Raw genomic sequence first — 17,230 nt, forward strand, 5'->3', positions numbered from 1 at the left:
ACTGAAGGCCTACTTTATTTATAGTCCACAGATATTATCAACTAAAAGTCAATGGATGTGTAGAAGTTTCCCAACAAGTTTTTCTTGTTATTTTATCTTTTATTTATCATGTTAAACCTTTTCCCCAGCAAAGTCGCTGTGATAAAGACTCCTAACTTGAGTTAAAATGAGCCAAACAGGCGGGGGTGATGGGGGGGGGGTGTCAGACCTTGATGCCAGCGTTGCGCAGGATCTCCAGGGTGGGCCTCACGTCGGCCTGCAGCTGATCCTCCACCCCGGTCAGACACAGCAGCTCCATCTCCATCTCCAGGCTCTCGATCACCGTGGCCACCTTCAGGGACCGGTCGTGGACGCTCAGCTTGGCTTGGACGTAGCGGGCCTGTCGGGCCAGAACCAGAACAGGACTCTTTACCGGGGCTGACCCGACACAAGCCCGAATAAGACCGGCGCAGACGTCTGATGAAACAGGAACGTTGCTCCGGCAGCAGCTGGCAGCCATTCCGTGCCGAAGGCAGCTGCAGTTATATAATGATTCATAATATAAGAACCAGAGCGCGGCTCGTCACAGAGCATTTGCTACGAATTGACTGTGAATTGACTGCGATTTCCACATGAGCACGGCCCGATCCTGTCGACGTGGTAGACGCTGGCCCGGAACCAAAGGGAGCTCTCCTCCGCCATATCGCTTACACTGGAGAGACTCCCAACATCTGCAAGCTTTATTTAGGAGCAGCTGGGACATAGATATAGTGCGCTCCACATCAGGGGGGATAACTAGCAGCAGGGACATATTTTATACACTAAGCAGGCACACTATTTTAAATGGGGGAAAACCATGGGGGTGGGGGATGCAGTGGGGGTCCCGCGGCAGGACTGCGGAGGTCAGCTGGCACCGAGTCACGGCCTCCCTCCCCCCAGCAGGCTCGGGCCCAAAAGCTAAAAGTGAGATAAAGCCAAAACGGTCTGGGTGAGTCACCCGGGCAGGCACGCCGGTGACTCACCCCCATGACTCACTCATCCCACCCCATTGCGCGATTATGTGCTTCCTTCGCCAGCTGCCGAGGGGTTGCAGCGGGGGGGGGGGGCTGCCCGCCGCCCCGGGGAGCCGCGGAAAACGGCATCCCTTGCCCGCTGCCAAGCCCCGCCGCGGCGCTTAGCGACCCGCCGCAGCCCTCCGCCGTCTCCACGTCTCGCCGTCTCCGTCGCTACTCGATACTCTTGGCTGTTCGTTGGGTGCGCTGGCCCGTCGGCTGCTGTGATTGCTCGCGGGGCGGGCCGGCTGATTCCCAGTCAACTCCAACAGCCGAGGGGGGGCCAGGGGGGAGGGATACCGAAGGCTTACGTTTCGCTGCTGGGTTGGGCGTGATTTGCATCCTTCTCTAAAGTAACCGTCTCTGTGCTTTACTGGGTGGCTCGTGCACCAGACGGCTAGACAACCATGCGACAGTGACAGGCTACACTGTGTGTGTGTGTGTGTGTGTGTGTGGGGGGGGGGGGGGCTTGATAGCATCTCTTTCCGGTCGCAGGCGGACCTCACCTCAAAGTCCTGGTACTGCTCTTCGGTTAGGGACTTCTTGGAGACCACCAAAACCCTCAGGCCCTCCCTGGCCATGTTCCCACACTGAAAGAGTTTCAAAATGCAGTCAAAATACAATCGAATAGTCTTTTCCACAACCCTGCCGCACCCGATTTTTCAATAAATAATTGCGCCTCTTCAGGTTACTGCACTGCCCCCTTCTGTCACACAAGGAGAACCACAGTTGAAGAGTGTGCACTCGGTTAATGTACACCCAAAGGCCACTAACTATTCTACACCCTATAAAGCACCCAAAGTAGTACAGGAGGGCCAGTGACTATTTTGCACCCTACAGGTCACAGGCAGTGATTTTTTAACACCCTACAGGCCATACATAGTATTACAGGAGGGACACTATTTTATGCCCTACAGGTCACACACAGTGCTATAGAAGAGTCAGAGATTATTTTACACACAACAGGCCACATAGCAGAACAGGGTATTGAGGGACAGGCATATCTCACACTGACAATAACTCTTAGCCTGGTGTATTGCTAGGAGGAACCAATGCAATGTGTCCTGACACTCTATACTCCCAACCATAATTAAAGGCTACTTTTGATGGTTTGCAGCCCTGGCAGCTACTTCACTATTGGGTCACTGGGTAGTGCCTTTGCTTGTGGGACCTTTGGACAAGGGACAGGCACAAGTTCAAATCCTCCCTTGGACTCTCCTTACTAACTCCTTATACTGGCTGGCTAACTAATAATTGCCTAAAAAATGGAACTATTGCTTTTACAACAGTATAATCTTTTGCAGGACCTCATTTATATTTCTGAAATCCAAATAAAGTACACACATTGGACAGTATTGATTTTGGCATTTTGACCGAATTCAACGATAGCTACCTTGCTAACGAGTCGACTGATGCGTGTGAGCAACTTGGCATTTTTGTAGGTTGCAAAGCTAATTTTTCTTCAGATTTATAAAGCCCATGAGGACCCTGTCATTCTGTTACACAGGAAAGAGGGGGCAATCCATAAAAGGTCTGCAATGGTTTTACACCACTTAAACCATCCGAGAACAAAAATGATCCATGATTCACTAAGAACCCACAGGGGTGGAAAGAGCATCAAACTGAAATACAACCAAAATAGTGACGCTATAGTGCACTGCCAGGTCATGCATATCTCAATTGTGTTATCTACATAAATTTCAGAGCCAAAATTACTCATTTAAAGAAAACTGGGGTCAATACAGGATGTGTCCGATTCATAATGCAATAAGCACAGATTTTTTTACGATGACCTAAAACCTGATGGAAATACAGATATTCTGTAATAGGGTGTTGTTGGGTTAAGAGAGACAGAAATTATTTGTCATTACAAGCTATGTCATGCAACACTAGAATTGTTTGATGACAAAAATGACACTGAACCAGTAATTTATTTTCTACTATAGTTTAAGTAAGCTATTTCATTGTACAAAGACAAATACATAAACATCCGAATCACTTTACATTCAAATGTATCTAAATACAGGGAGACGACACGTCATGTTGACGATGGCAGTGAAGCCAGACTGACCGCAGTCGTCATCACACAGTCACTACCGAAGCCCTATTTTTAGACAGGAAATACCCTGATTGCATATTTAATGATAAGAATGATTAATTCCCTTTGTGTACCATCAAAACACAGACCATTTTTGTTAAAGGGGAAAAAAAGCCATACATATTGTATGACTGTAGGATTACTGGTCCATAAAAGGGGCGTTACCTCCTCCTCCAGCCAATCGTTGTACTGCACTATGCCAGCCATGACCACGTCTGCGCCCTTCATGTAGAAAGTGATTTCTCCAGTGGACTCGTCCTGGGAAAAAAAGGTCATGATGTTGTTAGAAAAACGGGACAAAAGGACTTTCACAGACTTTGACTGTATATGGACTACTACTCCCCATGCGTATGGACACATTTAGCATAGCGGACAAATCGTGTGAAAGAGGCTCCAAAAACATCAGCTTTTCACCAAAAGCACATCGAAGGTTACTTTAAAAATATACGCAAGACATAATAAGTTATATCTACAAGTGCCATAAAATATTAATGCTGCGTGCATTTTGTTTCTTATAATGTTGGTTTTGACAAGTTTAAAACATTTAACAAGGGTTAAAATGTACCCATTACAAAAGTCACAAAGCAATCTCTGACAAATATAAATACTCAGGTCTACAAAAATAAATATTATAATCCTAATTCATAATTATTACCACCACACCATTTTCATCTTACATGTTTTGTTTGCACTATCTTACATTTGACATGCACTTGGAAAAGCTGACTTGCTTGAAATATAAACAGCTGGCCCAGCGGTAACTGATAAAACACCTTCTATCCAAAGCCTCTTTTTCTGTGTACACCGTGAAAGCGACTCCTCGCCCTGCGTTTATGCTAATCGAATGTTTATAAATATTTGTGCTGCTGAAAGGCAGTCAATCACAGGAAATTGCTGGGAAGGGCCGCAATGTCTCAGCAAGGGAGGAAAGAAAAGCCACTTTCACTGCAAACCAGTCAGGGTTAATTGCTGTCCTTACTGCACATAACATACCTCAAAGTGAACTCAAAGCTCTCTGAATCGCGCGTTCAAGGATGACCTATTTTCAGTTGTCGGCGGGAAATACGCACTTGATTTTCTTTTGTGTTTTTTTCTTTTTTGGCTTGTGCACAGAAATGAACGCTTGTTTGTGGAATCCGATGGGGACCGTAAAGAGTGTTTGAAAGGATTTTCCTCGGGGAACCCGTGCGCTAACTCGCGCTTCCTGAGGTTGAGCGATTCTAACCAGGACCAGCCAATGAAAACATTTTGGCATCTGAACACTCGGGGTTAGCCATTTCCTTCACGCGGAGTTCAGAGCGGGGCTAGCCCGTTCTCAGATAATATCAAACTGTCCGGTAAATTGGACGTGGTCGGCAATTATCTGCTCCAAAACATACGGACTCTCAGGAGGGGAAACATATTACGGATGACCTTTTCTAGCATCTGTAGTGCCCGGGTACTCAAGGGAAGAAATAGTAAGCTACATTCAAAAATACAGCATGAGCTAAAAAGACTGCTACGTCAGCAAACATAATTTAACTGTTGAAATGCAATACACTTCACAGAAGCATTTTACAAAATTAATAACTAAATATGTTTACCCCGCAATCTGTTAGTCAAAAATATATTTACCTTAGATTATTTTTAATCAAGTGCTGGGTCATACGTATTACCAATGTCACCATTTCAAGCATTCAGAATTAGGCTACAAAATTCAGTAAATAGATTTAATTTGTGAATATGGAAATCTCTTCCAGTAAGCAATTCCACGTATATTAAAAAAACATTCATAATGTAGTTTGTGGTGAGTCCAAAAGCAACTTCCACCGGTACAACCTTCAATCATCATTAAAAACAGCAACAGGAGAGATGAGCTAACAATTCCGACAGAAGCATAATTTATGGACTGTCATGCCGGAGATAAGCCAGCTAAAGAAGCCAGCCAAGATCATCTTAAATGGCCACATCATTTTCTAAGTTCTTTGAAGTCTGAAAAACTGAAACAGCTGTTCAAAAATGATAAAACAACAATTCTGAGGCGGCCATGTTTATATAACCAGAGAAAAACAATTTCCAATGGTCATTTAATAAATTGATGTTCTTAATTAAATTAAAATAATATATGGGCCAGAACCTGTCTTGGACAACAATGGGTTGACATGCAATACTGACATAACTGATTTGAACAATTCGATTTTATGGCAATTTTTGGTTTTACGGTTACTTGAACATCAACTCTAACTTAATATGAAGTTAAATGGAAGTTAAATGGAATACATGGTAAAATAAATATATAAATCTTACCTTAATTCGGTAGCGCCTTACTAATAAGTTGTAATAAGTGTACACATTATCATTAGAATAAAATCCAATCAGCACATATGTTCCATTTTTAATGCCAATGGCCACCTCTCTGTAAGCCAGTCTTACTGTAGGTGTCTAGTCATTGTTAGCACTGGCTCAGCTCTTCGCTGGTTTTTGCCACATTGCCATCTTTGTCATCATTACTTTGCTCACAACAGAAGTAACCAAGCTTGTACTTTTTTACACAGATATATAGCAGCAGAGTAATGCCAATCAATCAATCAATCAACCATTATTTATACAGCACTTTTAGTGCAGGAATGCAAAACAAAGCACTTACCATAAAGATAATTTTTTTAAAAGATGAATGGGTCATATGGGTGTTTGATACCTTTTTTATTAAATAAATGAAAATAAAAATGTTAAAAATTTGTTTTGTGTTTACTCAGTTTCCCTTTGTCTAATATTACATTTTGTCTAAAGATCTGAAACCATGCAGTGTGACAAATATGCAATATTAGAGGAAGTCAGGAAGGGGGCAAATACTTATTCACAGCACTGCATATACATATTACTATTTAAGTCACCCATGCCTTGTAGCACTTAATAATGGGTCTTTAAAAGAGAACCAGCAGCAGAATGGGAACCCCGGTCAAATTCAGAGTTTCCATCTGCGTGGGTTGGAAAAGCCTAATTTAATTATATTCAGTGTAACTCCGCGGGGACCACCCACTTCGGAGTTAAGCGAATGGGCAGCTCAAATGACAATGTGTGTATCTCAGAGGTCCAGCGTGGCTGTGAGTGGGTAAAAAGCACTCAACTCATCAAGTGAGGGTCTGGCCCATAGGGAGCAGCACAATGCTGACTGGTGATGAACACGCGGCGGTACGCTAACACGGATTCTCTCAGGTACGCTAACACGGTACATCGCTCCACAACAGCAGGGGTACTCCGATTGCCCGTTACGTTACGTTTATTCGGCAGACGCTTTTATCCGAAGCGACGCACAATAACCGAGGCCTGCAGCGAGAAAACATTTCAAATCGAAAAATGAAACAATTCAGATAGGGTGGAGAACGCAAGAGTTTGAAAACCTTCGCTGAGTACGAGAGCCAGAGCGTCCCCTGCGGTTGTTTCAGCAGTGAGCAGAGGCGCTGTGTGTGGTTAAATGTAGCGGGGGAGCCGGGAGGGGGGACTCTGCAGATTAGCCTTAATGCTTTGCCTGCATGAGCAGTAGCGGTGCGCTGTCAGAACTGCCGCAAGCCAGCTTTGCACTCTGGCTTTCTCATTGTGATATTTAAACGTAGCACATGCTATTGAAGACAGGGACACCGTACTTAAGCAAATGGCAGCCCAAGTTTTGGGTCTGGGACCTTTCAAAACGATCAACGCCACTTAATCGCAAAAACGTCAGAGAGCCTGTGAAAACTTTTCAATCAGACAGGTCCTTTTAAAGTTAATCACTGTCTATCCTTGAACGACTAAAAATACATTTTTCATATAAATGGTTAGTGGATAGCTTTCTAAGTTCAAAAGAAAAAAAACATCTTTAGTTTGTTGATCTGCCGAATCAGCATATTTTCTGAGCAATCCAGCAGTGTTTTTAATGTATTTGCTAAACTTCCAAGTACTCCCAACGTACAGTACACAACATTGAGCCTTCGTGTAACCTTTTAGTTATAGAAAGCGCATATTGTAGCGATAGTCAGCGATACCCCAGTTTCATACTCAAAACATCTGTAAGGAACTGGAGGACGGACCTTTAGGCCAGAGGACTGTCTGAGGCCAGAGGAGGTTACATTTACCTGCCCGGTGAGATCCTGCAGCCTGTGATATACCTGTATATACCTGCTTACAATTCCTTTGGGACAAATACCTCTAACTGCCTGCTTTGCTGTAAAATACACACCCAGCTTCCAGGCCTTACCCTCACAATGATCCCCATGCGCTTGCTCTCGTAGGTGAAGGGGAAAATCTGCAAGATGGTGAAGTTCAGAATCTGTCCACTAGGGGTCCTCAGCTGCATGGAGGACTGATCCCGGCCCACCAGGGTCAGCCCGACACTCTCAGTCCACTGCACCAGCGACACCTACAGACACAGGGCAAGCAGGATCAGCAAAGCACTCATGCAAGTATTTCCAGTCTGTGCAGATGTACACTGAAGAAAATGTTTCACTGGATAAACCTAAAATTTTTATTTAATTTTTTGCACATATTTTGTCGTTTTTCTCAGGTGAAAATATATAGGTTCATCTGAATGAACCCAAAAAACTTCAACCGAGAAAACCTAAAAAGATATATGTGCAACAAATTGAAGTAAAGTTTTAAGTGTAAGGCATTTCCAACCTCCAGTTTGTACACAGCATCACACTTACAAAAGTTTTATTTGTTCTTACTTTTGTGTGTTTTGTTTTTTAATAGCAATTTTACTATATGGAATAAAACAGACTGACTGATTTACTGACTCATAAATGTCTTATTTTGATAGAAAGGCCAGTTTAATGAGTCCAGCGTGTTCAACAAATGGTCAGGACCTACGTCTTGACCAAACAAGAGGAAAGACCAAACAAGCCTCCATTTGCTGAGTGAACAGACATATATTTACTAATTGTTTCAATATGGCACCCGTTAAGTTGATACATTATGATGGAAATGAGTTTTCTGGACCAATTATTAAATGGAAATGAAATATCGTTGACAGATGTGAAACACGCAGAATGCTTTTTCTATTGGTAGCACTTACACAGGTCTAAACTGGTTTAAGGTAGCAAGAAGGACGCTGGTGGTAGCCACTTTTTTCCATCGGTAACTGATTATGGTGATGTTCTGTATATGCATGCATCATCAAAAATTTTAGACGGGATACCCTCTTTCACAGTGCAATCTGTTTCATCTGTAATGTGAAACATCTTACCCACCGCTCTAACCTTTATGAGTCTTATGAATTTAACCGGTCTTCAGTCCCTGAGCCATTGCAGACGGACACACCGGCACATTTTCATTTATAAAGCCCTTATTGGTAAGCCTTCAGTCTACCTCTGCAGATTTTTCAACAGGTCCACATCAAAGTATAACCTTTGGTCTAATGAGCAATGACTTTGTAATGCATCTCAACACGATTCAGAGTTGGGGAAAAGGGCACTAATTTATAACGCCCCTTGGAGCTGAAACCATCTGCCACTAATCGCCAAATTACAGCGTTTATTCCTCTTAGTAATTTTAAATCCCTAAACCATTGTTTAAAAACTGAAACTAGAACCTGCTTTACATAATGCTTATGTATTGTCAATTTTTCTTCTTTTAATACTGCGAGTTTTAACAATGTTTATTTGTTTTAATATTTTGTCTGCTAATGTTTGTTTGGCTGTGGCTGGGCTCCTCTGAAAGACATGTCTATCGCAGTAAGACCTCCCAGGGTAAATAAAGCCTCAATAAACAAACAAAACAAATGAAAAGAAAACCACTCTCAACGACAACATGTCTGAATACGACAGAGGTTAATCACAGAAAGAAGAGCACAAAATGCCATTGGACTTTCAAAATAAACAACTATCAAACAAAAACCTGAGCATTCCTCATCACCAAACGGAAAAAACCAAAAAAAGCGGCATCTTCGGTAAAGGAGGAAAAAAATGAACCTTTTTGGGGCAAAGGGCCACCGCGCCGCTATGAATCCAGAGGGACTGTGGGTAGCGGCGGGGCCGATCGTTTGTCTCTGAGCTGGGCTCCCGCGGGTCCGGGAGCGAGCCCGCCCACGCCGCACAAGAAGCTGACAGCGCAATCACAGCAAGAGGAAGGACGCCTCGCCCGAGAGCGGGAGGGGGGGCAGCGGCCGGCCAATCGCGCGTCTCCGGGGCGTCGCGGGAGAGCGTAAATCAAGCCGGGGGGGGGGGCGTCTTTTGGTCACGCTTTTTTGCCGGGCCTCAGATGCTTTGAAAACATATATGGAGTTCATAATTCATAAAGAGGGCTGTGGGTCTTCGGTTACAGCGCTGCTGCCGTCACTGGCCCTCGGCCCGTTGGGCAGAGAGGGGTCACGAAGTTCAGCTGCTCCAGCGCGGCTCAAACAGCGCTCCGCTTCTCTGCTGTCCGTTATCTACGGGGTGTGGGGTCAGAGTTCCAAAAAAAGGTAGATTACGTTTTTATAAATAAGAGGGATAAACATTCGATTGCCTTGCCGGCCTCTCGTACTTTTTTCTCATTCCTCTCTGAAACAGCGGCTCGGATGGAAACCTAAACGAAAACGAGTAACGTAAATACTCTACTGAAACGCGAATAAGCGCAAATGTAAGTATGTAAATATGTGACAATATCAATTATATCTGGGCCAGATCACTCTGCCCCAAAGTCTGTAATTAAGACAAACTAGAAAGGAAGCTGTCATTTTTGACCTAGAGAAGGAAACCCCACTGTTTTGAATAGGGGAATCAGAAAACACAAACAGGGCCGTTTTTGAAGATAAAGCGAAGCAGATGACCTCCATTAATGCGGCGCTGAGGGGGGGCGTCTGTGGGAGGCGCGCGTTATTGCACAATAACTTCCAGACCAGGGGTTAGCCTGGAGATCAGAAACAGCACTCCCTCATGCCCCCTCAGGAGGAGGGGGGGGTGTTTTCAGAATACCGGCCCCACTCCGCCTGGTCCGTGCCATGAGACTCAGCGACTTGAGTGTCAGGGTGGCAGCCCGTTGGGCCAATAACAACGCTCCGTTTGGCTTACGGCTCCGACCTCTGACCCCGCGTGCAGCTGGCCCCCCGGGCAGCCCCCGGCCGGGGCTGGGGTGCGCTCGGGCCCGTCCCTCGCGTGTCCGGGTCTCTGCTGACGTGGGGCACCACACGATGACGTCAGCACGCGCTGGCAGGAGTAGGGGGGGGACCCCGTCCTGCCACGCTTGACCTGATGCAAGACTACCCCCTCCCCCCGCCCCCCCCCGTGCGGCAGGAGTAATTAACGAGGCTGCGGTCACAGGGTTCTGAACTCATCAGGGCAGTGTGTCGCCCCGCCAGCGCTCAGCGCCGCCAGGGTTGGGGGTCGATCCCGTCTCTCTCCAGTCAGTTCAGGAACTGAGCTCATATTCAGTTCATTCACTGAAAAAACTTCACAGAACAATATGAGCTTTTTCCAACGCGTAGATTCAATGAAATTCATTCCCTGAACTGGTGGAACTGAAACGCATTCGAACCCGGGAAGGCATAATGCTACCCTCGCCCACATTACACGACGCACATATAAACACGAGTTCCTACCCGAGCTGATTATTATTTGTTATCCCTGATTTATTATGTTATAACATTGGTTATGTTGCGTCTGTGTGGAACTTTGATCTTTGTTTTATTGACGGTTGAAAGATCATGGTGGTTCTCATTTCAAAAAATGTTTTTTTTTTTCCAGGAGGAACAGTTCCCAGTAATTTTTGTAGTAAACAGAAATCCGGATGTTTCAATCAGCCCTGCCACAGAGAGCAGGCAGCCTCACAGCAAGGCAGGCTCGGCTACTCGATACGGACAGAATCCGTAAACACGGAAGCCGCGCCCCCACGGTTTCCTCAAACACCACAGCGTGCCACAGATTGGGCCATCGTTTGCACCGATGACCAGCCACCCCCCCCCGCCACCCCCCTCCTTCCCCCCAACCCCCACAGAGAAGCAACCTGGACCCTAGAGTCTCCGCCTCCAGACACGCCCCTCTCTGAGCGGCCGAACGCCCCACTGTCTCTGGCTCTGCGATCCGCTCGCGCTCACACGCCCAGTCCCTGTCATACACAGACTTCCTGTGAAGTTCTCCCAAACCAAACGGACGGCGGGCTTCGGGCCGTGTCCGGCGGTCCGGATGAGGGAGCGCGCTCGGAGGAGGGGCCCCAGGCCTGCGCTCTTTCACAGCAGACCCCCGCGGTGACTGATACACCTCGTTCAGATAAAGCCCCTTCACAGCTCAGACCTGCAGTGTGTTATAGCCGTTACTTCCACAGGGCCCTGCAGCGCTGCTGAAAGATGACGTGCGCTAACTGGAAAAGTGACTGAGGAGCACGTCTACGGATCGGGACGCGTTTTTCAGCGAGGGAGCAAGTGCGCTTCATGGAAAAAATGTTAGCGTGGAGCCCTGCTTCTGTCAAGGGCACAGAGCTCACACTGTACAGTACTCAACAGTGGTGATTAACCCTAACATCCCTGCAGTTCACCTAGGTCTAAGACATCACACAGCATCTTCAACAGAGAGCTGTCTGCATTAATCCATATCTAACGTAAACACACAGCTTGATTTTTGGAAGATGATGCACGAAATCCTCCTACAAATGTATCTTCTTAAAACTGCTGAACTGTTTGTTCATAAAAACCGGGAATGCATAATGACGGCCAATCTGTTGCTGGATTTTGTGCCAGCTTCTGTTCTCCATTACTTAATAGCTCAGTCATTTCTTGGTCTCGCATTTTTTAATGTAATGGGCTGCAGATGCAGGTTGCTCGCGTATCTTTGTTTTAACCGTTTTTCTGTGGTCCGATACAGTGGTGAACCAGCACTATCGTGTGCAGCATTTTAGCAAGTGAAGCCAGGGTAGGTGGCTGGAACGAAAACCAGGGTACCCACTGGTCCCAGAACACCACTGATGAATTCTATTCACGTTTTTGGTAGCGACTGAAGGAAGCAGCCCCTAAAAACAGCAGCCGTGTCCCTCTCTCACCGACTCCGCCTTTATTATGCACCACCACTAGAGGGCGGGGCCGATGCCAGAAAAGCAGCTGCAACCTTTAACTTCTTTGTTTTTCACATAAATTATCACTTTTTCCCCACCCCCTCCCGGCCTCAGCGAATACCCCGTCGCCCTCCGCCCCAGGAGACCTGAAAAATGATGTATTCGAGACATCTGCATCCCATCCTCTTAAAGCGACTGGGTTAAGTGGACCTAACCACTCCAGCCGAGGGATCGGCGCGTTTGGGAAAACACAGAGGTCTAATGAGAGCGGGACGGGCGGACCAAATGGACATGGGGCGCAGCGAGGAAATCCGCAGTTTAGCCGGGGGGGACATTAATCAAGCGACGCGCCCCCCCCCCCCTCCCCCCGGACACCTTCCGGGATGAAAGGCCCCTGAGGCAGATCAAGGACGGACGCGCGGCACGGAGTTCACCAGAGGGGCTTTCGATGCTTCTTCCGGAGGCTTCCGAAAGGCGATGGAGAGGCGGGCCGCAAAAAAAAAAAACCGCAGTCCTCTCCGATCCTAGCACCTGCTGACGAGGTCGTCTCTCAGGAACGCAGTTTTTGTGCCGATCGGTTTTTCTTTGCTGTTAATGCTACTCTGAGGGTCCCTCTGGTAACCGCTAAAATGGGAATAATACAGTCGTAACTTCCTGTTCCTGTCTGTAAAGCAAAAACGCATCTACCAGACATCAGGTTTGCTCAATTGCATGTTACTATAGAACCACACAATTGGCTAAACTTCTCTCTATTTTTCTAGGTTGGATCAAGTCTCTCCCGCCAACAAAGAATGTTGGGGAGGAAATTATTTATTATTTATTTATTTAAATATAAATTTGGCGCCCAACATTGGGCAGAGCATTTCCATTTTCCACCCCAATGTTTGGCATGTCTTAATTACCTGCAGCCACGGCAGCGTGCATGCTGCGAGCGACCCTGCCGATTTGGGTCATCCACGGTTCTCTGAAACACGAGGTGCAGCCAGCTGCTGCTTTTCGCACCGCAGACCACAGCAAAGCTCACGCAGAGCTCCAGGGAGCTACCAGCCACAGCCGGCACCGGCACCATTCGGATTCGCTCCCAGGGTCGCCCACGCACCCAGCCCGCTGCCCTAACCCAATGAGCCGTCTAGCAGCCCCAGAACCTGCGTACAGTAATCAAGTGCGCTGGGCATGCACGCAAAATGGTAAACAGAAAACTATGTACTATTTGCAAGCAACGTATAATGTCTGCAGCTAATGTCAGGCTGTATAAAATCACAGGGCTCAATATGTCATACTCAAGTTAAGCAAGCATTCAGAAACAGGCTTGCTCTCTGTTTTTCCGGAAGGGTCTTTGGGTCTCAGGTCTCAGGTGCTCTGTGTGGTGGTTTGGTTTAATCTGTAAGCACCAAAAAATCTCAGTGCAATGACTGGACACAACATGAACTGACTAATACTTCTATTTGTAAAATTTCAATTTTAGTCTCACTGTAGCATAACCAAATGGGAGAGTGATGCTGTTTTTGTCTATCGAGGATCTGTTTCTTTTCTAAACTGGACACTATGTGCTTTACCTAACAAATTTCAAGCTTTACCTTAAAAATTCCCAGGATTGAAGATAATGCACATATGTGACAGGTGTTTCTCGTGTGTAAGAATAATGATGGCCGATCTCTCTCGTTCTGTAAATGGACGGGCCGTGACTTTAAATCATGGGAAATGGAGACCGATCCCATGACCTCTAACAGTGCGAGCGAGCGCTCGGTAAAAGCCTGCCCGAAGCTCACCGCACGCATTCTGTCTTTTTCTTTCCTTTGAAAACCTCAGCTGTGAGACATCCACACAGGGCCGGGAATGGGCGTAATGTCTAGTGATAAACAACTGACGGTACAGAGCAGGCAACGAGGAATGTTATTGTAAGACAGTGTGACTGTGTGTCTATGTGAGTGTGAGTGGGGTCTTTGATCTCTTGAGGAGGAACTCAATGTAGACCAGTGTAATTAACTCTACACTGACTGATTTTATGACTCTGGTACTTTATATCACTTTCTTTAAAGTCCTTAAAAAACTAATAAAGAAGATAGAGATTGATTTACTGAATGTTATCCTCAGTAATCTACTGTTATGTTATACTCGCTAAAATTAACTATGATTTGGGAAAGGGTGGGGGGGGGGGTTGGCGGTAATTCAGCATTTACCAGTGCCCACACGCTTAACCTCTCAAAAGTAAATACTTAGCTGTGCAAAAATTGGTGAAACATACATAAACACAAGGCCAGTGGGGCCTGCTACTGACATCACCGATGGAAAGTTCACTGTAATGTGAGGAGGGTAGAGTGGGGCGGAGCCACACAGAGCGGGATGGGCGGTGTTGAGGCGTGGCAGAGTTAGAGCGGGGTGGTAGGGTGGAGCAGGGGTCGCAGTGGGCGTGGTTGGGCCGGGGTGGCAGAGGGCCTGGCGGGGCGGGGCTGGGTGGCAGTGGGCGTGGCCGGGGGCGGGGCCCTACCTCGTCGGGGCTGGCGGCCTGGTAGACGCGGCAGGCGTCCTCGTAGTGCTGCTCGGCCTCGGCCTGGTCGGTGACGCCGTTGGACTCGTAGACGGGCGTGACGTTGTGCACCAGCGCGATGGCCTTCACCGCCTCGTGCACGCGGCTGCTGATGGTCTTCCTCACCTTGGTGGTGGGCGGGGCCCGGGAGGTGGGCAGGTCGTGGGCGGGCTGCAGATATCGCAGGGAGACAGGGGCGGAGTCATCAAGGATGTCACTCTGACTTTCCTCAGAGACACGTCACAAAAGCACTATGCACAAAATTCTTCATACACACAGATAACTTTGAAAAACATGACATGGTACATAGTACACACAGTCCATACATACAGCTTTAGAGACTCTATTGCGATATTCAACTTCAAAAGCAAATTCAAAGCTCTGAACTGTAATTCAAAACAGTGATATTACAGCCTCAAAAAAGATTTTTTTGATTTGCACAGCATGCACTCCTTTTTATCATCAACATCAAAGGAAATAACCACTTACATTGACAATAAAAGAAAATACGCAAATATGAAATAAATAAAAATATTAAATGTCACTATGACAGAATTTTTTTTAATTGGCTGGTGTGAGGCTTCAGAGCTGATTGGTCTGTGAGGGTGGAAAGCAGCTGGAGATGTGACTGTGAATGGGGCCTCTCCAGCTGTGTAAGCTAATGTGGGCGGTGTGGGCGCCTGCTGTACACAGCTCATTAGCCCCAGGCAGGAGATGGGGGAGCTGCTTCACTAGCTCCTCACCACTAGCTCCTCACGCTAACACACAGACCCTCAGAAGATGGCGCGGTGCTGAGGGGCGGGCACAAGAACATTGGCTTTATTGGGTTGCAAGGCAACTAAACATCTGTATGAATTTGCTTCCTGTCATGGGACCAGCCCCTGAAAATAAATGTGCAACTTAACTGTAAATTCCATTCGCCCACTCCCGACCATCTCCGGGTTGGACTGAGCATGCTCAGTGCCGAGACCGCCTCCTCGAGGCCGCTTCCACGCGTTCGGCGCGTGACGGACACCAGGGCTCGTTCGGGCGCGTACGGAGAACACGCCGAGGCCTCTGCTGAGCCAGCGCTAGCTAAACCCGCTAGCTCCGCGCTCCCCGGGCCGCTCCCCGGTCAGCAGTCGCGTAAACGCCAACAGATGTGCGCCAGGAAACCGCGCCGGGATCAGGCTATTTTTAGAGGGAGCGCTTCCAGGGCTAATTGTGGCGTCATTAGCTGGGCCCGGGTCAGACCCGGGGCTGCTGGGTAATCCCGTTTCCTGCTCCGCTGAACCCCCCGTGTCAGGGGGACAGGAGCTGTCGGCGCGAGGCAGAGGGCCTTTGCCCAGGACGGTAATTAGGAGCCGATTGCTTTCAGCAACAAGGCCTGCAGCGCTTTCCCTGACCGCTGCCTACCCCTGCGAGGGTCAGCCTGAACTGCTGTCCAGCCAGGAATGCATGTACTTCACTCCAAATGCATGTATTTGAAATGCGCATTTGCATTTCTGAACAATTTTTCAACCACTGTGCTTAAATAATGTTATGAGCGAAAATAATAATATTCATAAGACTGCCTTCTGCATTCAGAAAGCCTGAAAGCCTTTACTACACTTCAATCACTTGTTAGTGACACAAATGCGTTTTGGTGTGAAGTGTACCAGAGTGCGCCTGATGTGCTGCACTGCAGTATGCTAACCACGTCTTGATGCCAAAATCTGTGTGTCACCTGCTCTCTGGGCTTGATTACAAGTGCTGACACCAATCCTATAATTTACCTCTGTGCCACTTGCAAAGCAACCTACACATCACCATTTTGATAATAACTTACACTGTTGGTACATTTATTTTGGAGATACTTAGTATTCTGTAATGCATTACATTTCAGAGGTTTCTTGGCTGTCCCTGTGTCTAGCCAGCAGCTCAAGTGCTGTCTGCCCCTGCTGCTTTGATCGGGGTGGATGTGAGGTTTGCAACAGGAAGTAAATGTTGTCAAGGCTTTGGTGGGCAGCTACCTACTGAGTTGAGGCTCCCTTACCTGTGTGTTAGCTCTCTTATCTCTTTGTAGGCTCCCTTACCTGTGTGTAGGCTCTCTTACCTGTGTGTTGGCTCTCTTACCTGTGTGTAGGCTCTCTTACCTGTGCATAGGCTCTCTTACCTGTGTGTTGGCTCTCTTACCTGTGTGTGGGCTCTCTTACCTGTGTGTGGGCTCTCTTACCTGTGTGTAGGCTCTCTTACCTGTGTGTTGGCTCTCTTACCTGTGTGTAGGCTCTCTTACCTGTGTGTAGGCTCTCTTACCTGTGTGTTGGCTCTCTTACCTGTGTGTAGGCTCTCTTACCTGTGTGTTGGCTCTCTTACCTGTGTGTTGGCTCTCTTACCTGTGTGTAGGCTCTCTTACCTGTGTGTTGGCTCTCTTACCTGTGTGTAGGCTCTCTTACCTGTGTGTAGACTGTCTTAACTGTGTGTAGGCTCTCTTACCTGTGTGTTGGCTCTCTTACCTGTGTGTTGGCTCTCTTACCTGTGTGTAGGCTCTCTTACCTGTGTGTGGGCTCTCTTACCTGTGTGTGGGCTCTCTTACCTGTGTGTAGGCTCTCTTACCTGTGTGTAGGCTCTCTTACCTGT

At 47.2% G+C, this 17,230-nt stretch overlaps 1 protein-coding gene across 2 annotated transcripts in view; it reads right to left on the reverse strand.

Annotated features, from left to right (window-relative positions):
• LOC118208250 (probable phospholipid-transporting ATPase IIA) overlaps positions 1-17,230 on the reverse strand; it is a 59,599-nt gene that overhangs the window by 16,910 nt on the left and 25,459 nt on the right. For both annotated transcript variants that reach the window (XM_035382739.1, XM_035382740.1), the window contains 5 exons: positions 14,594-14,803; positions 7,343-7,504; positions 3,295-3,387; positions 1,538-1,621; positions 209-379 (listed from right to left, as the gene is read on the reverse strand). In XM_035382739.1, the coding sequence (XP_035238630.1) occupies positions 209-379; positions 1,538-1,621; positions 3,295-3,387; positions 7,343-7,504; positions 14,594-14,803 (720 nt within the window). The remainder of the gene's footprint in view (positions 1-208; positions 380-1,537; positions 1,622-3,294; positions 3,388-7,342; positions 7,505-14,593; positions 14,804-17,230) is intronic.

Source organism: Anguilla anguilla, chromosome 11 (genome assembly GCF_013347855.1).
Source record: "Anguilla anguilla isolate fAngAng1 chromosome 11, fAngAng1.pri, whole genome shotgun sequence".
In the NCBI taxonomy this organism is placed as follows: Eukaryota; Metazoa; Chordata; class Actinopteri; order Anguilliformes; family Anguillidae; genus Anguilla; species Anguilla anguilla.